Here is a 22,995-nt window from a genome sequence, read left to right as displayed (position 1 = left end):
GCAAAAGGTACCCAAGGCCCGAGTCGCAAGCCATACAGGCGAGAAGTACACGGCAAGCTCAGGGACGTGGGCTATTACACCACGAAGAGGGGGATAGTCAGAAAGAGCATAGAGAGAACAGTAGGCCTACACACTCACCCTGACCAGTGGGGCTCCCTCGAATGCTCTCAGACACCCAGGCCCATTCCTAACCGGTACTACTGTTGGGTCATTAATAACATCTACAATAAAGACCCAGAAATGTTTTGAAACGGACTCTGACCTTTTACTATTGCGGCCGGCACTATCACCCCCAGCATCCACCTACACTGCCCTGAGGCCACACTCCTCCCGTGGGGAGTTATCCTACCCTTGAGCTGCACACCAACACCAGCCTCAGCGGTCTGCCTAGCAGCGGCGGTTATCCCTGACCGCAATCCACGGGTGGCGTAGTCGGACATTCACAAATCTATAAATAGACTGCCACAACATTGGTCTGACTACCCTGAACCACGGGACCGGGTCGCCACGATCAGCACCTTACACCAGAAGACCCGGTTTCGAGTACCCCATGGCCCAGGGGGTGAGTCAAAAATAGCTCACTGAATTCGAGCGTGGTACTGAAGTAGGAGGTCATTATTAATCTTGCAGGGTCCCATTCACCAGTAGTGAATTTCTGTGCTTAGTCGTTTAAGCTTCCCAGCAAGCCAAAGAATCAATTGTATTGTGAGGCACCTGAATCTTTTTCATAAAAAAAAAAACCTAAAGCTTTTGTTTCATCCTTTAAAAATTGCATTACAACTTATCGGCTGTAAGCAGCCTTCTGTCACAATGTCAGAAAAGGTAAAAAACAGCCAAGGATGTCACCGCTGTAACAAGTCAGCTTGTGAAATTTCTGTCCTCTTAAAAATTTCAAGATCAACTATGAGTAGTGTTATTAAAAAGTGGAAGCGTTCAGGTAACCCAGCAACTCAGCCATGAAGATACTCAACCATGTGACACCACATAAAGTTACAGAGCGTCAGTGCTGAGCCCCGGAATACATAAAAGTCACCAGCGCTGACCCCGTAACTGCATAGTCCAAACCTCCTATGTCATTAATATCAGCACAAAAACTGTGTCAGGAGCTTCACAGCATGGGTTTCTATGGAAAAAGAGCGGTATAAAAGACTTACATCATCACACACAATGTCAGGCTTTGGATGGGGTGGTGTACGGTACGCCACCACTGGACTCTGGAGCAGTAGAAATGTGTTCTATGGAGTGACGAATCACACTTCTCTATCTGGCAGTATGACAGAGGAGTCATGATTTAGCGAATGCTAGAAGAACATTACCTGCCTGACTGCATTGTTCCAACTGCAAAGTATGGGGTGGTTTTTCATGGATTGGCCTAGGCCTTTCAGTTCCAGTGAATAGAAATTTTACTGCTTCAGCATACCAAGACATTTTGGATAATTGCATGCTTACAACTTTACGGGAATAGTTTGGGTAAGGCCCTTTTCTCTTCCAGCCTGACTGCCTCTTAATGCACAAAGCGAGGTTATAACAGTATGGTTGGATGAGTTACGTGTAGAAGAATTAACTGGCCGCACATAGTCCTGACCTAAGCCCCATCAGACACCTTCAGGATGAACTAGAACAGAGATTGCAAGCTTGGCCCTCTCGACCAACATCAGGGTATTACCTCACAAATGCTCTCCAGAATGAATGAGCAAAAATTCCCACAAACACACACAAAAATCTTGTAGAAAGCCTTCCCAAGCTGTTACAGCTGCAAATGATTTATTTATGCTTACTTATATTTATTATGCTTACTTATAAAGCGCCATTATATTCCACAGCGCTTTTCAGACATTATCATGACTGTCCCCATTGGGGCTCACAATCTAAATTCCCTATCAGTATGTCTTTATTGTGTGGGAGGAAACCAGAGTTCTCAGAGGAAACCCACACAAACACGGGGAGAACATACAAACTCCCTGCAGATGTTGTCCTTGATGGGATTTGAACCCAGGACCCCAGCGCTGCAAAGTAAAAGTGCTAACCACTGAGCCTAACTCCATATTAATACCTATGGATTTAGAATGTGAGGTCATAAAAACTCTTGTTGGTGTAATGTGTAGCTGTCCCTATACTCTTGTCCATAAAGTGTTTCCTTCTGCATTTGTGATATTTGTGCCAAGTGAGAAAATGCTACATTTGATTTATAATTTTGCTATAAAAGGTTTTATTTTTGCCACAACAGCTCCTTTTAGCAGCATTGAGTTGGTAGTGCTGTTGTATTGTATACAAAAAATGATGTAAACAGGTATTACACGTAGTAATGATAATTCTACAACGCTATATTTCCCTTTATAAAGAGTTCCTTGAACTAATTTTGTACTTAATATAAGCAATATATTATAAAATAATGTAAGTAATTCCTCACCTTCGCTGTATTGACAGCTGCTCCATATCCAGTGGGAAATCCACAACCAAAAAGACACGCCTTGTCTAGTGGTGCTCTGTCATCAATCTTTGCAACAGCATCTGTGGGTACTACAGTATATTCTGAAAAAGTACTTGTCCATAAAAAGTGATGCACAGTCTTCCCCTTGCACGAGAACCTTGTGGTTTTATCAGGCATTACATTTTGGGCTTCACACATGCTGCATTCAAAAAGATGGGGAGAAAGCATAGGAGTCAGGGGGTTAATTAGACATTTGCTTCCATGTCAGGAGGATATGTTGATTAATTTAAAAAGTATTCACATTGATACTATAAATGTTATATTGTTATCATTGGGCAAATATATATCAATTACACATTTGACTGGATCCTTTTTTTTGCAACAGATAGTATACACTGTGTGCAGAATTATTAGGCAAGTTGTATTTTAGAGGATTATTTTTATTATTGATCAACAACTATTTTCTCAATCAACCCAAGAGACTCATAAATATCCAAGCTTAATATTTTTGGAAGTTGGAGTGGGTTTTTTTTAGATTCGGCTATCTTAGGAGGATATCTGTGTAGGTAACTATTACTGTGCAGAATTATTAGGCAACTCAATAAAAACCAAATATAATCCCATCTCACTTGTTTATTTTCACCAGGTAAACCAATATCAGTGCACAAAATTTAGAAATAAACATTTCTGACATGCAAAAACAAAAAACAAAAAAATTAGTGATCAGTATAGCCACCTTTCTTTATAATGACACTCAACAGCCTTCCATCCATAGATTCTGTCAGTTGCTTGATCTGTTTTCGATCAACATTGCGTGCAGCAGCCACCACAGTCTCCCAGACACTGTTCCGAGAGGTGTACTGTTTTCCCTCCCTGTAGATCTCACATTTTATGATGGACCACAGGTTCTCTATGGGGTTCAGATCAGGTGAACAAGGGGGCCATGCCATTATTTTTTCTTCTTTTAGACCTTTACTGGCCAGCCATGCTGTGGAGTAGTTGGATGCATGTGATGGAGCATTGTCCTGCATGAAAATCATGTTTTTCTTGAACGATACCAACTTCTTCCAGTACCACTCAGGGGTGGATTAAGAGTAGCAAGGGCCCCGGGCAGTTTAGAAGGCGCGGGCCCCCCCCACCCACACACACACACCTGATGTATCACATGTCACATGATCCCCTGTGTAACATACCTGGCGGCATCCTTGCATAGTGGTCCATCTCCCACTGTGCAAGAGCGCGCACTTGATTTCCAGTCCAGACTATCACTCTGGCTTTCTTCCATGCTGTCTGCTTGCCTCTGTTTCTTCTGCTTAAGGGCAGCGCCCGATCATTTCCTGCTTCTTGTAGCTGCTGCGGGCACACCCCTTGTGCGTCCTCAGCCTATTGCTGTCTGTCACCTGGTATTTAACCCAGCTCTTTCCTGGAATCCTTGCCTGAGCATCTTGTTCTGTCAGTTGGCCTTTGGTCGCTGATGTGCCAGGTCGTTCCCTGCTCCCTGCCTTACGGTATCAGTTCCCGTGTCTGAACTGTGTCCTGTCTGAGCACTCTAGCCAGCTACCTGTCTGAACACGCTCTTAGCCTGTTCATCCTGCCTTCTAGGGGCTGCATACCTAGATCTGTTTCTGTGTTTGTTTGCCTGGCTGTATTTCTAGGCCAGTCTGAACACGCTCCTTGCCTGTTCATCCCGCCTCTCTGGGGGCCGCATACCCAGTCTCGCTCCTGTCTCTCGCTGCAGTGTCGGTTTCTGTCCGAACACTCAGTTCCTGTCTGAACACTCTCCTACCTTTTACCTGTTTTGTTTATATGTCCGTCCCTTCCCTTTTTCTGTAGAGTCTGAACCTGCTCCTAACTCCTACTCGTAGTCGCTGTACTTTCGTTTGTGAGTTTAGTGTCCACTCGCTACTTCATTGCAAGTATCTAGTGTGTATTTGGTTCTGCCTTTCCCTTCCTGTCTGTTTCGTGTGAACAGAGCCCTGTCCCCTCTGCTCCGCCTTGCTCACCGCTTCTGCGGTTTCCGCTCTGCTCCGCCTTGCTCACCGCTCCTGCGGTTTCTGCTCTGCTCCGCCTTGCTCACCGCTCCTGCGGTTTCCGCTCTGCTCTGCCTTGCTCACCGCTCCTGTGGTTTCCGCTCTGCTCCGCCTTGCTCACCGCTCCTGCGGTTTCCGCTCTGCTCCGCCTTGCTCACCGCTCCTGCGGTTTCCGCTCTGCTCCGCCTTGCTCACCGCTCCTGCGGTTTCCGCTCTGCTCCGCCTTGCTCACCGCTCCTGCGGTTTCCGCTCTGCTCCGCCTTGCTCACCGCTCCTGCAGTTTCCGCTCTGCTCTGACCCTTTGCTCGCTGCTCCGGCAGCCTCGCTCTGCTCTGAACCTTTGCTCGCTGCTCCGGCAGTCTCACTCTGCTCTGACCCTTTGCTCGCTGCTCCGGCAGTCTCGCTCTGCTCTGACCCTTTGCTCGCTGCTCCGGCAGTCTCGCTCTGCTCTGACCCTTTGCTCGCTGCTCCGGCAGTCTCGCTCTACTCTGACCCTTTGCTCGCTGCTCCAGGCGGCCTCGTCCTGCTCTACTCGCTCTGCTCTGACCCTTTGCTCGCTGCTCCGGCAGTCTCGCTCTGCTCTGACCCTTTGCTCGCTGCTCCGGCAGTCTCGCTCTGCTCTGACCCTTTGCTCGCTGCTCCGGCAGTCTCGCTCTGCTCTGATCCTTTGCTCGCTGCTCCAGGCGGCCTCGTCCTGCTCTACTCTCGCTCACCGCTCCAGGCGGTCTCGTCTTGCTCTGCTCTTGCTCGCCACTCCGGGCGGCCTCACTCTGCTGTGTATGTCCACCGCATCTGCGGTTCTGTCCCTGAGTCCCAGTCTGTACTGGGTCCTATCCACTCTGTGCTCCAACCTGTCGTACCTGCCAGTACCTCCCTGTTTGCATACCAGTCGTGCTTGCCAGCATCCACCCGTCTGCATACCTGCTGTGTCTGTTCCTGTATTCCCCAGTGTGGGTCAACAGCCGTGTCCGGGGTCTGACCTGGAGTAGCACCTGGTCCCTCTGCTCGGTCCCTCCTTGGTGTCGTATGCCGTCGTGCGACTCGGATCGGGTGGATGCTTAGTTACGCCCCTCCAGGCATTCACTCTCTGGTACGGTCCAGTGGAATCACTACGTATACACGCACACGCCAGTCAGTCCGGGCGTGTGCATTACACCCTGTGATAGTTCACATGAAATTAATTTGGCAGAACATTAATTATAATAATTTTTTTTAGGCTGTGTGCCCACTATGCGTTTAAGCGTTTCCGCAGCAGCAATTCCGCTGCAGAAACACTTAAAAAACGCATGGTAGAAGGTCTGCTATGTTCCCAATGATAATCCGCATGTGCTGTGCACATGCTGCAGAAATTTCCGCTGTGGATTATCATTGCAGAAAAAATCCGCAGCACTTCCAATTATTTTGCAGAAGCGCTGCGTTTTCGCCGCCATTGACTTGCATTGGAACGCATGGAATCCGCATCACTGCTTCTGTGCATGCAGAATCCATGCGTTTCAATGTGTGGATGGTACCTGGATGTGGAGGACAGGAGACTCTCCTCCGGACCCAGGTACCATAGAACCTGTAAAAAAAGAATAAAATAAAAAATAAATATTATACTCACCTTCTGATGGCCCCCGGTGTCTTTATCCGATGCGTCCTGGCTTGCCGGTAGCTCACGATGGTCTGAAAAGGACCTGCCGTGACGTCATTTAGTCATGTGACGGGTCACGCGGCCGCTGACGTCGGCAGGCCATCAGAAGGTAAGTATATATTTTTTATTTTTTATCATTCTTTCGGTCACACTATATATGCTGGTTGCATGGATTTATATAGTGTGACCAAGTTGTCAAGCAGTTTCCAAGTGATGCTAAAATCGCTTGGAAAGTGCTTGTCAACCCGCATGCAGAAATGCATGTGAAGAACGCTTCACTTCCGCATGTCCCTGGCAGCAAAAACGCATGTACAATCCGCATGCGTTTTTTCTGCCAGGGAGATGCAGAAATGCTCAAAAAAAATCCGTAGCATTTCTACATCGTGGGCACATAGCCTTACATTTATTGTATGACTCAATATGGAGCACACGTAGCCATCTATACACAGCAGGAGGCCGCACGTAGCCATCTATACACAGCAGGGGGGGGCGCACGGTGCCATCTATACACAGCGGGGGGGGCACACTGCCATCTATACACAGCGGGGGGGGTGCACGGTGCCATCTATACACAGCGGGGGGCCACACGGTGCCATCTATAAACAGCGGGGGGGCGCACGGTGCCATCTGTACACAGCGGGGGGCCGCACGGTGCCATCTATACACAGCGGGGGGCCGCATGGTGCCATCTACACAGCAGGGGGGCCGCACGGTGCCATCTATACACAGCGGGGGGCCGCATGGTGCCATCTACACACAGCGGGGGGCCGCATGGTGCCATCTATACACAGCGGGGGTCTGCACGGCGCCATCTATACACAGTGGGGAGCCGCACGGCGCCATCTATACACAGCGGGGGGCCGCACGGAGCCATCTATACACAGCTGGAGGCCGCACGGCGCCATCTATACACAGCTGGAGGCCGCACGTAGCCATTTATACACAGCAGGGGGCCGCACGTAGCCATCTATACTCAGCAGGAAGCAGCACGTAGCCATCTATACACAGCGGGAGGCCGCACGGCGCCATCTATACACAGCGGGAGGCCGCACGGCACCATCTATACACAGCGGGAGACCGCACGTAGCCATCTATACACAGCGGGAGGCCGCACGGCACCATCTATACTCAGCAGGAGGCCACACGTAGCCATCTATACACAGCGGGAGGCTGCACGGCGCCATCTATACACAGCAGGAGGCCGCACGTAGCCATCTATACACAGCGGGAGGCTGCACGGCGCCATCTATACACAGCAGGAGGCAGCACGTAGCCATCTAAACACAGCGGGAGGCCACACGGCGTCCCCCCGAGACAGCAGGAGGCCACACGGCTCCATCTATACTCAGCAGGAGTACGCGCGTAGCCATCTATACACAGCAGGTGGCCACACGTAGCCATCTATACTCAGCAGGAGGCCACACGTAGCCATCTATACTCAGCGGGAGGCCGCACGTAGCCATCTATACTCAGCAGGAGGCCGCACGTAGCCATCTATACACAGCAGGAGGCTGCACGGCGCCATCTATACACAGCAGGAGGCCACACGTAGCCATCTATACACAGTGGGAGGCCGCACGGCACCATCTATACACAGCTGGAGGCCGCAAGGCGCCCCCCCAGAGACAGCAGGAGGCCGCACGGTGCCATCTATACTCAGCAGGAGGCCGCGCGTAGCCATCTATACACAGCAGGGGGCCACACGTAGCCATCTATACTCAGCAGGAGGCCGCACGTAGCCATCTGTACACAGCGGGAGGCTGCACGTAGCCATCTATACTCAGCAGGAGGCCGCACGTAGCCATCTATACACAGCAGGAGGCCGCACGTAGCCATCTATACACAGCAGGAGGTCGCACGGCGCCATCTATACACAGCAGGAGGCTGCACGCAGTCACAGACATACACATACATACACGCATAAACACATTTGAAACACAAAAATACATATAAACAGACATCACACAATTATGTCTGCCTGCACACACACACTCACTCTCACTCACTTTCACACACTCACCATCCCCCGGCTCGGCTCCAGTCCTCCTGCTCCTCTTCGCTCTAGTCCTCCTGCTCCTCTCCGATGCAGACTGCAGCAGTGCAGGCCGGGTGCGCACTGCGTGACATCACAGCTAGGAGACACGGCCGCGCACAGGGCCGTGTCTCCTAGCAGTGATGCGGCCGGGCCAGCACAGGAAAGTTAACTGCTGCAGTGCTGGCCTGGCCGAAGAAGTAGCGGCCGTGCGCCGCTGTTGGGGGAGCAGTCCGGGGGCCCTCCCGCCACTGTCTGCCTGTATGCCGTGCCCCTGTGTATGCTGGGCCCTGCCTGACGTCATGTGGGAGGGCGGTCCCAGCATCATTCAAACTGCCCGCCCGGTGGATCTGCAGCTGGCTGGATGGGAGCGGCTGCGTGATGCAGCGTGTCTGTGAGTGGCTGCTTTGAACTCTGGGACCGCCCTGCTTGACATCATGTGGCAGGGCGGTCCCAAAGTTCAAAGCAGCCACTCACAGACACGCTGGCTGCATCACGCAGCCCTGTATATGCACTAGCGCCGGCGGGAAATGTAAATGATGTTGGGACCGCCCTGCCACATGACGTCAGGCAGGGCGGTACCAACAGCATTTAAACTGCATGCCCATGCTAGTGAATATACAGCCGTGGCGGCCAGATGGGAGCATCATGTGGCACTAGCAGGGCGGGGCGACACAGTATGATTCAAACCGCCTACAGCTGCGGGCCCGCAGCGGTGATCATCTAAACCTTCGGCCAGCGCGGCAGTGACCGAAAAAAATGCGCATTATAATGGGAGCAATTCATGGGCCCCCTGGAGTCCCAGGGCCCCCGGGCGGTAGCCCATATTGCCCTCATTATAATCCGCCTATGGTACCACTGCTTGAAGAAGTTGTCTTCCAGAAACTGACAGTAGGTCTAGGAGTTGAGCTTCACTCCATCCTCAACCCAAAAAGGTCCCACAAGTTCATCTTTGATGATACCTGCCCATACCAGTACCCCACCTCCACCTTGCTGGCGTCTGAGTCGGAGTGGAGCTTTCTGCCCTTTACTGATCCAGCCTCTGGCCCATATATCTGGCCCAAGAAGAGTCACTCTCATTTCATCAGTCCATAAAACCTTTGAAAAATCAGTCTTAAGATATTTCTTAGCCCATTCTTGACGTTTTATCTTATGTTTCTTGTTCAAAGGTGGTCATTTTTCAGCCTTCCTTACCTGGGCCATGTCCCTGAGTATCGCACACCTTGTGCTTTTTGATACTCCAGTAACGTTGCAGCTCTGAAATATGGCAAAACTGGTGGCGAATGGCATCTTGGCAGCTTCACGCTTGATTTTCCTCAATTCATGGGCAGTTATTTTGCGCCTTTTTTGGCCAACACGCTTCTTGCAACCCTGTTGGCTATTTGCCATGAAACGCTTGATTGTTCGGTGATCAGGCTTCAAAAATTTGGAAATTTCAAGACTGCTGGATCCCTCTGCAAGACATCTCACAATTTTGGACTTTTCAGAGCCCGTCAAATCTCTCTTCTGAACCATTTTGCCAAAGGAAAGGAAGTTGCCTAATAATTAAGCACACCTTATATAGGGTGTTGATGTCATTCAGTTACAAATGTATTGAGAGCCAGGAGTCTGTGTCAGACTACAGTCTGTGTCCCTCAGCTTAAGTGTCCATTAGCTGAAGTGTCTGAAATTTGAATTAATTCTGAATAATATGATGCATGCAGACTGTACCTTACCGGCAACCACCGCACTCTAATCAGCATCTCTCTTCATCCATTCCTCTTACAGACTGTACCTTGCCGGCCGCCACCGCACTCTAATCAGCATCTCTCTTCATCCATTCCTCTTACAGACTGTACCTTACCGGTCACCACCGCACTCTAATCAGCATCTCTCTTCATCCATTCCTCTTACAGACTGTACCTTACCGGCCACCACCGCACTCTAATCAGCATCTCTCTTCATCCATTCCTCTTACAGGTACGTGACCCAACTTTGCCATCCTGATTTCCATGCAGCCTTCCCTATATCTCTCTGCTCCTACTATATACTAATGGTACGTGACCCAACTTTGCCATCCTGATTTCCATGCAGCCTTCCCAATATCTCTCTGCTCCTACTATATACTAATGACTGTACCTTACCGGCCACCACCGCACTCTAATCAGCATCTCTCTTCATCGATTCCTCTTACAGACTGTACCTTACCGGCCACCACCGCACTCTAATCAGCATCTCTCTTCATCCATTCCTCTTACAGGTACGTGACCCAACTTTGCCATCCTGATTTCCATGCAGCCTTCCCTATATCTCTCTGCTCCTACTATATACTAATGGTACGTGACCCAACTTTGCCATCCTGATTTCCATGCAGCCTTCCCTATATCTCTCTGCTCCTACTATATACTAATGTCTGTACCTTACCGGCCACCACCGCACTCTAATCAGCATCTCTCTTCATCCATTCCTCTTACAGGTACGTGATCCAACTTTGCCATCCTGATTTCCATGCAGCCTTCCCTATATCTCTCTGCTCCTACTATATACTAATGGTACGTGACCCAACTTTGCCATCCTGATTTCCATGCAGCCTTCCCTATATCTCTCTGCTCCTACTATATACTAATGGTACGTGACCCAACTTTGCCATCCTGATTTCCATGCAGCCTTCCCTATATCTCTCTGCTCCTACTATATACTAATGGTACGTGACCCAAGTTACACTACCCATCCCCCACTTTCATTTATGACCCTGCTTACTGAACCTTTGAGTATCCTACATCTGGTTCAGCCTTAATCAGCTGATCAAGATGAGCACAGACCACTCCCCTCTGGTTCACAGCTGAATGCATTCAGTTACAAATATATTGAGAGCCAGGAGTCTGTGTCAGACTACAGTCTGTGTCCCTCAGCTTAAGTGTCCATTAGCTGAAGTGTCTGAAATTTGAATTAATTCTGAATAATATGATGCATGCAGACTGTACCTTACCGGCCACCACCGCACTCTAATCAGCATCTCTCTTCATCCATTCCTCTTACAGACTGTACCTTACCGGCCACCACCGCACTCTAATCAGCATCTCTCTTCATCCATTCCTCTTACAGGTACGTGACCCAACTTTGCCATCCTGATTTCCATGCAGCCTTCCCTATATCTCTCTGCTCCTACTATATACTAATGGTACGTGACCCAACTTTGCCATCCTGATTTCCATGCAGCCTTCCCTATATCTCTCTGCTCCTACTATATACTAATGGTACGTGACCCAAGTTACACTACCCACCCCCCACTTTCATTTATGACCTTGTTTACTGAACCTTTGAGTATCCTACATCTGGTTCAGCCTTAATCAGCTGATCAAGATGAGCACAGACCACTCCCCTCTGGTTCACAGCTGAATGCATTCAGTTACAAATATATTGAGTGCCAGGAGTCTGTGTCAGACTACAGTCTGTGTCCCTCAGCTTAAGTGTCCATTAGCTGAAGTGTCTGAAATTTGAATTAATTCTGAATAATATGATGCATGCAGACTGTACCTTACCGGCCACCACCGCACTCTAATCAGCATCTCTCTTCATCCATTCCTCTTACAGACTGTACCTTACCGGCCACCACCGCACTCTAATCAGCATCTCTCTTCATCCATTCCTCTTACAGACTGTACCTTACCGGCCACCACCGCACTCTAATCAGCATCTCTCTTCATCCATTCCTCTTACAGACTGTACCTTACCGGCCACAACCGCACTCTAATCAGCATCTCTCTTCATCCATTCCTCTTACAGACTGTACCTTACCGGCCACCACCGCACTCTAATCAGCATCTCTCTTCATCCATTCCTCTTACAGACTGTACCTTACCGGCAACCACCGCACTCTAATCAGCATCTCTCTTCATCCATTCCTCTTACAGGTACGTGACCCAACTTTGCCATCCTGATTTCCATACAGCCTTCCCTATATCTCTCTGCTCCTACTATATACTAATGGTACGTGACCCAACTTTGCCATCCTGATTTCCATGCAGCCTTCCCTATATCTCTCTACTCCTACTATATACTAATGGTACGTGACCCAACTTTGCCATCCTGATTTCCATGCAGCCTTCCCTATATCTCTCTGCTCCTACTATATACTAATGGTACGTGACCCAACTTTGCCATCCTGATTTCCATGCAGCCTTCCCTATATCTCTCTGCTCCTACTATATACTAATGGTACGTGACCCAACTTTTCCATCCTGATTTCCATGCAGCCTTCCCTATATCTCTCTGCTCCTACTATATACTAATGGTACGTGACCCAAGTTACACTACCCACCCCCCACTTTCATTTATGACCCTGTTTACTGAACCTTTGAGTATCCTACATCTGGTTCAGCCTTAATCAGCTGATCAAGATGAGCACAGACCACTCCCCTCTGGTTCACAGCTGAATGCATTCAGTTACAAATATATTGAGAGCCAGGAGTCTGTGTCAGACTACAGTCTGTGTCCCTCAGCTTAAGTGTCCATTAGCTGAAGTGTCTGAAATTTGAATTAATTCTGAATAATATGATGCATGCAGACTGTACCTTACCGGCCACCACCGCACTCTAATCAGCATCTCTCTTCATCCATTCCTCTTACAGACTGTACCTTACCGGCCACCACCGCACTCTAATCAGCATCTCTCTTCATCCATTCCTCTTACAGACTGTACCTTACCGGCCACCACCGCACTCTAATCAGCATCTCTCTTCATCCATTCCTCTTACAGACTGTACCTTACCGGCCACCACCGCACTCTAATCAGCATCTCTCTTCATCCATTCCTCTTACAGGTACGTGACCCAACTTTGCCATCCTGATTTCCATACAGCCTTCCCTATATCTCTCTGCTCCTACTATATACTAATGGTACGTGACCCAACTTTGCCATCCTGATTTCCATGCAGCCTTCCCTATATCTCTCTGCTCCTACTATATACTAATGGTACGTGACCCAACTTTGCCATCCTGATTTCCATGCAGCCTTCCCTATATCTCTCTGCTCCTACTATATACTAATGGTACGTGACCCAACTTTGCCATCCTGATTTCCATGCAGCCTTCCCTATATCTCTCTGCTCCTACTATATACTAATGGTACGTGACCCAACTTTGCCATCCTGATTTCCATGCAGCCTTCCCTATATCTCTCTGCTCCTACTATATACTAATGGTACGTGACCCAACTTTGCCATCCTGATTTCCATGCAGCCTTCCCTATATCTCTCTGCTCCTACTATATACTAATGTTACGTGACCCAAGTTACACTACACACCCCCCACTTTCATTTATGACCCTGTTTACTGAACCTTTGAGTATCCTACATCTGGTTCAGCCTTAATCAGCTGATCAAGATGAGCACAGACCACTCCCCTCTGGTTCACAGCTGAATGCATTCAGTTACAAATATATTGAGAGCCAGGAGTCTGTGTCAGACTACAGTCTGTGTCCCTCAGCTTAAGTGTCCATTAGCTGAAGTGTCTGAAATTTGAATTAATTCTGAATAATATGATGCATGCAGACTGTACCTTACCGGCCACCACCGCACTCTAATCAGCATCTCTCTTCATCCATTCCTCTTACAGACTGTACCTTACCGGCCACCACCGCACTCTAATCAGCATCTCTCTTCATCCATTCCTCTTACAGACTGTACCTTACCGGCCACCACCGCACTCTAATCAGCATCTCTCTTCATCCATTCCTCTTACAGACTGTACCTTACCGGCCACCACCGCACTCTAATCAGCATCTCTCTTCATCCATTCCTCTTACAGGTACGTGACCCAACTTTGCCATCCTGATTTCCATACAGCCTTCCCTATATCTCTCTGCTCCTACTATATACTAATGGTACGTGACCCAACTTTGCCATCCTGATTTCCATGCAGCCTTCCCTATATCTCTCTGCTCCTACTATATACTAATGGTACGTGACCCAACTTTGCCATCCTGATTTCCATGCAGCCTTCCCTATATCTCTCTGCTCCTACTATATACTAATGGTACGTGACCCAACTTTGCCATCCTGATTTCCATGCAGCCTTCCCTATATCTCTCTGCTCCTACTATATACTAATGGTACGTGACCCAACTTTGCCATCCTGATTTCCATGCAGCCTTCCCTATATCTCTCTGCTCCTACTATATACTAATGGTACGTGACCCAACTTTGCCATCCTGATTTCCATGCAGCCTTCCCTATATCTCTCTGCTCCTACTATATACTAATGTTACGTGACCCAAGTTACACTACACACCCCCCACTTTCATTTATGACCCTGTTTACTGAACCTTTGAGTATCCTACATCTGGTTCAGCCTTAATCAGCTGATCAAGATGAGCACAGACCACTCCCCTCTGGTTCACAGCTGAATGCATTCAGTTACAAATATATTGAGAGCCAGGAGTCTGTGTCAGACTACAGTCTGTGTCCCTCAGCTTAAGTGTCCATTAGCTGAAGTGTCTGAAATTTGAATTAATTCTGAATAATATGATGCATGCAGACTGTACCTTACCGGCCACCACCGCACTCTAATCAGCATCTCTCTTCATCCATTCCTCTTACAGACTGTACCTTACCGGCCACCACTGCACTCTAATCAGCATCTCTCTTCATCCATTCCTCTTACAGACTGTACCTTACCGGCCACCACCGCCCTCTAATCAGCATCTCTCTTCATCCATTCCTCTTACAGGTACGTGACCCAACTTTGCCATCCTGATTTCCATACAGCCTTCCCTATATCTCTCTGCTCCTACTATATACTAATGGTACGTGACCCAACTTTGCCATCCTGATTTCCATGCAGCCTTCTCTATATCTCTCTGCTCCTACTATATACTAATGGTACGTGACCCAACTTTGCCATCCTGATTTCCATGCAGCCTTCCCTATATCTCTCTGCTCTTACTATATACTAATGGTACGTGACCCAACTTTGCCATCCTGATTTCCATGCAGCCTTCCCTATATCTCTCTGCTCCTACTATATACTAATGGTACGTGACCCAACTTTGCCATCCTGATTTCATGCAGCCTTCCCTATATCTCTCTGCTCCTACTATATACTAATGGTACGTGACCCAACTTTGCCATCCTGATTTCCAGGCAGCCTTCCCTATATCTCTCTGCTCCTACTATATACTAATGTTACGTGACCCAAGTTACACTACACACCCCCCACTTTCATTTATGACCCTGTTTACTGAACCTTTGAGTATCCTACATCTGGTTCAGCCTTAATCAGCTGATCAAGATGAGCACAGACCACTCCCCTCTGGTTCACAGCTGAATGCATTCAGTTACAAATATATTGAGAGCCAGGAGTCTGTGTCAGACAACAGTCTGTGTCCCTCAGCTTAAGTGTCCATTAGCTGAAGTGTCTGAAATTTGAATTAATTCTGAATAATATGATGCATGCAGACTGTACCTTACCGGCCACCACCGCACTCTAATCAGCATCTCTCTTCATCCATTCCTCTTACAGACTGTACCTTACCGGCCACCACCGCACTCTAATCAGCATTTCTCTTCATCCATTCCTTTTACAGGTACGTGACCCAACTTTGCCATCCTGATTTCCATACAGCCTTCCCTATATCTCTCTGCTCCTACTATATACTAATGGTACGTGACCCAAGTTACACTACCCACCCCCCACTTTCATTTATGACCCTGTTTACTGAACCTTTGAGTATCCTACATCTGGTTCAGCCTTAATCAGCTGATCAAGATGAGCACAGACCACTCCCCTCTGGTTCACAGCTGAATGCATTCAGTTACAAATATATTGAGAGACAGGAGTCTGTGTCAGACTACAGTCTGTGTCCCTCAGCTTAAGTGTCCATTAGCTGAAGTGTCTGAAATTTGAATTAATTCTGAATAATATGATGCATGCAGACTGTACCTTACTGGCCACCACCGCACTCTAATCAGCATCTCTCTTCATCCATTCCTCTTACAGACTGTACCTTACCGGCCACCACCGCACTCTAATCAGCATCTCTCTTCATCCATTCCTCTTACAGACTGTACCTTACCGGCCACCACCGCACTCTAATCAGCATCTCTCTTCATCCATTCCTCTTACAGGTACGTGACCCAACTTTGCCATCCTGATTTCCATACAGCCTTCCCTATATCTCTCTGCTCCTACTATATACTAATGGTACGTGACCCAACTTTGCCATCCTGATTTCCATGCAGCCTTCCCTATATCTCTCTGCTCCTACTATATACTAATGGTACGTGACCCAACTTTGCCATCCTGATTTCCATGCAGCCTTCCCTATATCTCTCTGCTCTTACTATATACTAATGGTACGTGACCCAACTTTGCCATCCTGATTTCCATGCAGCCTTCCCTATATCTGTCTGCTCCTACTATATACTAATGGTACGTGACCCAAGTTACACTACCCACCCCCCACTTTCATTTATGACCCTGTTTACTGAACCTTTGAGTATCCTACATCTGGTTCAGCCTTAATCAGCTGATCAAGATGAGCACAGACCACTCCCCTCTGGTTCACAGCTGAATGCATTCAGTTACAAATATATTGAGAGCCAGGAGTCTGTGTCAGACTACAGTCTGTGTCCCTCAGCTTAAGTGTCCATTAGCTGAAGTGTCTGAAATTTGAATTAATTCTGAATAATATGATGCATGCAGACTGTACCTTACCGGCCACCACCGCACTCTAATCAGCATCTCTCTTAATCCATTCCTCTTACAGACTGTACCTTACCGGCCACCACCGCACTCTAATCAGCATCTCTCTTCATCCATTCCTCTTACAGACTGTACCTTACCGGCCACCACCGCACTCTAATCAGCATCTCTCTTCATCCATTCCTCTTACAGGTACGTGACCCAACTTTGCCATCCTGATTTCCATACAGCCTTCCCTATATCTCTCTGCTCCTACTATATACTAATGGTACGTGACCCAACTATGCCATCCTGATTTCCATGCAGCCTTCCCTATATCTCTCTGCTCCTACTATATACTAATGGTACGTGACCCAACTTTGCCATCCTGATTTCCATGCAGCCTTCCCTATATCTCTCTGCTCCTACTATATACTAATGGTACGTGACCCAACTTTGCCATCCTGATTTCCATGCAGCCTTCCCTATATCTCTCTGCTCCTACTATATACTAATGGTACGTGACCCAAGTTACACTACCCACCCCCCACTTTCATTTATGACCCTGTTTACTGAACCTTTGAGTATCCTACATCTGGTTCAGCCTTAATCAGCTGATCAAGATGAGCACAGACCACTCCCCTCTGGTTCACAGCTGAATGCATTCAGTTACAAATATATTGAGAGCCAGGAGTCTGTGTCAGACTACAGTCTGTGTCCCTCAGCTTAAGTATCCATTAGCTGAAGTGTCTGAAATTTGAATTAATTCTGAATAATATGATGCATGCAGACTGTACCTTACCGGCCACCACCGCACTCTAATCAGCATCTCTCTTCATCCATTCCTCTTACAGACTGTACCTTATCGGCCACCACCGCACTCTAATCAGCATCTCTCTTCATCCATTCCTCTTACAGACTGTACCTTACCGGCCACCACCGCACTCTAATCAGCATCTCTCTTCATCCATTCCTCTTACAGGTACGTGACCCAACTTTGCCATCCTGATTTGCATACAGCCTTCCGTATATCTCTCTGCTCCTACTATATACTAATGGTACGTGACCCAACTTTGCCATCCTGATTTCCATGCAGCCTTCCCTATATCTCTCTGCTCCTACTATATACTAATGGTACGTGACCCAACTTTGCCATCCTGATTTCCATGCAGCTTTCCCTATATCTCTCTGCTCCTACTATATACTAATGGTTCGTCACCCAACTTTGCCATCCTGATTTCCATGCAGCCTTCCCTATATCTCTCTGCTCCTACTATATACTAATGGTACGTGACCCAACTTTGCCATCCTGATTTCCATACAGCCTTCCCTATATCTCTCGGCTCCTACTATATACTAATGGTACGTGACCCAACTTTGCCATCCTGATTTCCATGCAGCCTTCCCTATATCTCTCTGCTCCTACTATATACTAATGGTACGTGACCCAAGTTACACTACCCACCCCCCACTTTCATTTATGACCCTGTTTACTGAACCTTTGAGTATCCTACATCTGGTTCAGCCTTAATCAGCTGATCAAGATGAGCACAGACCACTCCCCTCTGGTTCACAGCTGAATGCATTCAGTTACAAATATATTGAGAGCCAGGAGTCTGTGTCAGACTACAGTCTGTGTCCCTCAGCTTAAGTGTCCATTAGCTGAAGTGTCTGAAATTTGAATTAATTCTGAATAATATGATGCATGCAGACTGTACCTTACCGGCCACCACCGCACTCTAATCAGCATCTCTCTTCATCCATTCCTCTTACAGACTGTACCTTACCGGCCACCACCGCACTCTAATCAGCATCTCTCTTCATCCATTCCTCTTACAGACTGTACCTTACCGGCCACCACTGCACTCTAATCAGCATCTCTCTTCATCCATTCCTCTTACAGGTACGTGACCCAACTTTGCCATCCTGATTTCCATACAGCCTTCCCTATATCTCTCTGCTCCTACTATATACTAATGGTACGTGACCCAACTTTGCCATCCTGATTTCCATGCAGCCTTCCCTATATCTCTCTGCTCCTACTATATACTAATGGTACGTGACCCAAGTTACACTACCCACCCCCCACTTTCATTTATGACCCTGTTTACTGAACCTTTGAGTATCCTACATCTGGTTCAGCCTTAATCAGCTGATCAAGATGAGCACAGACCACTCCCCTCTGGTTCACAGCTGAATGCATTCAGTTACAAATATATTGAGAGCCAGGAGTCTGTGTCAGACTACAGTCTGTGTCCCTCAGCTTAAGTGTCCATTAGCTGAAGTGTCTGAAATTTGAATTAATTCTGAATAATATGATGCATGCAGACTGTACCTTACCGGCCACCACCGCACTCTAATCAGCATCTCTCTTCATCCATTCCTCTTACAGACTGTACCTTACCGGCCACCACCGCACTCTAATCAGCATCTCTCTTCATCCATTCCTCTTACAGACTGTACCTTACCGGCCACCACCACACTCTAATCAGCATCTCTCTTCATCCATTCCTCTTACAGGTACGTGACCCAACTTTGCCATCCTGATTTCCATACAGCCTTCCCTATATCTCTCTGCTCCTACTATATACTAATGGTACGTGACCCAACTTTGCCATCCTGATTTCCATGCAGCCTTCCCTATATCTCTCTGCTCCTACTATATACTAATGGTACGTGACCCAAGTTACACTACCCACCCCCCACTTTCATTTATGACCCTGTTTACTGAACCTTTGAGTATCCTACATCTGGTTCAGCATTAATCAGCTGTTCAATATGAGCACAGACCACTCCCCTCTGGTTCACAGCTGAATGCATTCAGTTACAAATATATTGAGAGCCAGGAGTCTGTGTCAGACTACAGTCTGTGTCCCTCAGCTTAAGTGTCCATTAGCTGAAGTGTCTGAAATTTGAATTAATTCTGAATAATATGATGCATGCAGACTGTACCTTACCGGCCACCACCGCACTCTAATCAGCATCTCTCTTCATCCATTCCACTTACAGACTGTACCTTACCGGCCACCACCGCACTCTAATCAGCATCTCTCTTCATCCATTCCTCTTACAGGTACGTGACCCAACTTTGCCATCCTGATTTCCATGCAGCCTTCCCTATATCTCTCTGCTCCTACTATATACTAATGGTACGTGACCCAACTTTGCCGTCCTGATTTCCATGCAGCCTTCCCTTTATCTCTCTGCTCCTACTATATACTAATGGTACGTGACCCAACTTTGCCATTCTGATTTCCATGCAGCCTTCCCTATATCTCTCTGCTCCTACTATATACTAATGGTACGTGACCCAACTTTGCCATCCTGATTTCCATGCAGCCTTCCCTATATCTCTCTGCTCCTACTATATACTAATGGTACGTGACCCAAGTTACACTACCCACCCCCCACTTTCATTTATGACCCTGTTTACTGAACCTTTGAGTATCCTACATCTGGTTCAGCCTTAATCAGCTGATCAAGATGAGCACAGACCACTCCCCTCTGGTTCACAGCTGAATGCATTCAGTTACAAATATATTGAGAGCCAGGAGTCTGTGTCAGACTACAGTCTGTGTCCCTCAACTTAAGTGTCCATTAGCTGAAGTGTCTGAAATTTGAATTAATTCTGAATAATATGATGCATGCAGACTGTACCTTACCGGCCACCACCGCACTCTAATCAGCATCTCTCTTCATCCATTCCTCTTACAGACTGTACCTTACCGGCCACCACCGCACTTTAATCAGCATCTCTCTTCATCCATTCCTCTTACAGACTGTACCTTACCGGCCACCACCGCACTCTAATCAGCATCTCTCTTCATCCATTCCTCTTACAGGTACGTGACCCAACTTTGCCATCCTGATTTCCATACAACCTTCCCTATATCTCTCTGCTCCTACTATATACTAATGGTACGTGACCCAACTTTGCCATCCTGATTTCCATGCAGCCTTCCCTATATCTCTCTGCTCCTACTATATACTAATGGTATGTGACCCAAGTTAGACTACCCACCCCCCACTTTCATTTATGACCCTGTTTACTGAACCTTTGAGTATCCTACATCTGGTTCAGCCTTAATCAGCTGATCAAGATGAGCACAGACCACTCCCCTCTGGTTCACAGCTGAATGCATTCAGTTACAAATATATTGAGAGCCAGGAGTCTGTGTCAGACTACAGTCTGTGTCCCTCAGCTTAAGTGTCCATTAGCTGAAGTGTCTGAAATTTGAATTAATTCTGAATAATATGATGCATGCAGACTGTACCTTACCGGCCACCACCGCACTCTAATCAGCATCTCTCTTCATCCATTCCTCTTACAGACTGTACCTTACCGGCCACCACCGCACTCTAATCAGCATCTCTCTTCATCCATTCCTCTTACAGGTACGTGACCCAACTTTGCCATCCTGATTTCCATACAGCCTTCCCTATATCTCTCTGCTCCTTCTATATACTAATGGTACGTGACCCAACTTTGCCATCCTGATTTCCATGCAGCCTTCCCTATATCTCTCTGCTCCTACTATAAACTAATGGCATGTGACCCAAGTTACACTACCCACCCCCCACTTTCATTTATGACCCTGTTTACTGAACCTTTGAGTATCCTACATCTGGTTCAGCCTTAATCAGCTGATCAAGATGAGCACAGACCACTCCCCTCTGGTTCACAGCTGAATGCATTCAGTTACAAATATATTGACAGCCAGGAGTCTGTGTCAGACTACAGTCTGTGTCCCTCAGCTTAAGTGTCCATTAGCTGAAGCGTCTGAAATTTGAATTAATTCTGAATAATATGATGCATGCAGACTGTACCTTACCGGCCACCACCGCACTCTAATCAGCATCTCTCTTCATCCATTCCTCTTACAGACTGTACCTTACCGGCCACCACCGCACTCTAATCAGCATCTCTCTTCATCCATTCCTCTTACAGACTGTACCTTACCGGCCACCACCGCACTCTAATCAGCATCTCTCTTCATCCATTCCTCTTACAGGTACGTGACCCAACTTTGCCATCCTGATTTCCATGCAGCCTTCCCTATATCTCTCTGCTCCTACTATATACTAATGGTACGTGACCCAACTTTGCCATCCTGATTTCCATGCAGCCTTCCCTATATCTCTCTGCTCCTACTATATACTAATGGTACGTGACCCAAGTTACACTACCCACCCCCCACTTTCATTTATGACCCTGTTTACTGAACCTTTGAGTATCCTACATCTGGTTCAGCCTCAATCAGCTGATCAAGATGAGCACAGACCACTCCCCTCTGGTTCACAGCTGAATGCATTCAGTTACAAATATATTGAGAGCCAGGAGTCTGTGTCAGACTACAGTCTGTGTCCCTCAGCTTAAGTGTCCATTAGCTGAAGTGTCTGAAATTTGAATTATTTCTGAATAATATGATGCATACAGACTGTACCTTACCGGCCACCACCGCACTCTAATCAGCATCTATCTTCATCCATTCCTCTTACAGACTGTATCTTACCGGCCACCACCGCACTCTAATCAGCATCTCTCTTCATCCATTCCTCTTACAGGTACGTGACCCAACTTTGCCATCCTGATTTCCATGCAGCCTTCCCTATATCTCTCTGCTCCTACTATATACTAATGGTACGTGACCCAACTTTGCCATCCTGATTTCCATGCAGCCTTCCCTATATCTCTCTGCTCCTACTATATACTAATGGTACGTGACCCAAGTTACACTACCCACCCCCCACTTTCATTTATGACCCTGTTTACTGAACCTTTGAGTATCCTACATCTGGTTCAGCCTTAATCAGCTGATCAAGATGAGCACAGACCACTCCCCTCTGGTTCACAGCTGAATGCATTCAGTTACAAATATATTGAGAGCCAGGAGTCTGTGTCAGACTACAGTCTGTGTCCCTCAGCTTAAGTGTCCATTACCTGAAGTGTCTGAAATTTGAATTATTTCTGAATAATATGATACATGCAGACTATACCTTACCGGCCACCACCGCACTCTAATCAGCATCTCTCTTCATCCATTCCTCTTACAGACTGTACCTTACCGGCCACCACCGCAATCTAATCAGCATCTCTCTTCATCCATTCCTCTTACAGACTGTACCTTACCGGCCACCACCGCACTCTAATCAGCATCTCTCTTCATCCATTCCTCTTACAGACTGTATCTTACCGGCCACCACCGCA

The 22,995-nt window shown here is 47.5% G+C and overlaps 1 protein-coding gene across 2 annotated transcripts in view; it reads right to left on the bottom strand.

Annotated features, from left to right (window-relative positions):
* Positions 1-22,995, bottom strand: part of LOC141153714 (alcohol dehydrogenase 1-like) — a 163,503-nt gene that overhangs the window by 55,293 nt on the left and 85,215 nt on the right. For both annotated transcript variants that reach the window (XM_073638783.1, XM_073638793.1), the window contains exon 5: positions 2,411-2,630. In XM_073638783.1, coding sequence (XP_073494884.1) covers positions 2,411-2,630 — 220 coding nt within the window. The remainder of the gene's footprint in view (positions 1-2,410; positions 2,631-22,995) is intronic.

Source organism: Phyllobates terribilis, unplaced genomic scaffold, assembly GCF_046119375.1.
Source record: "Phyllobates terribilis strain yellow unplaced genomic scaffold, ASM4611937v1 Scaffold_1__5_contigs__length_1240528914, whole genome shotgun sequence".
NCBI classification, from domain to species: Eukaryota; Metazoa; Chordata; class Amphibia; order Anura; family Dendrobatidae; genus Phyllobates; species Phyllobates terribilis.
The sequence above is the reverse complement of the archived record's forward strand: the minus strand, read 5'-3'. Positions and strand labels throughout refer to the sequence as shown.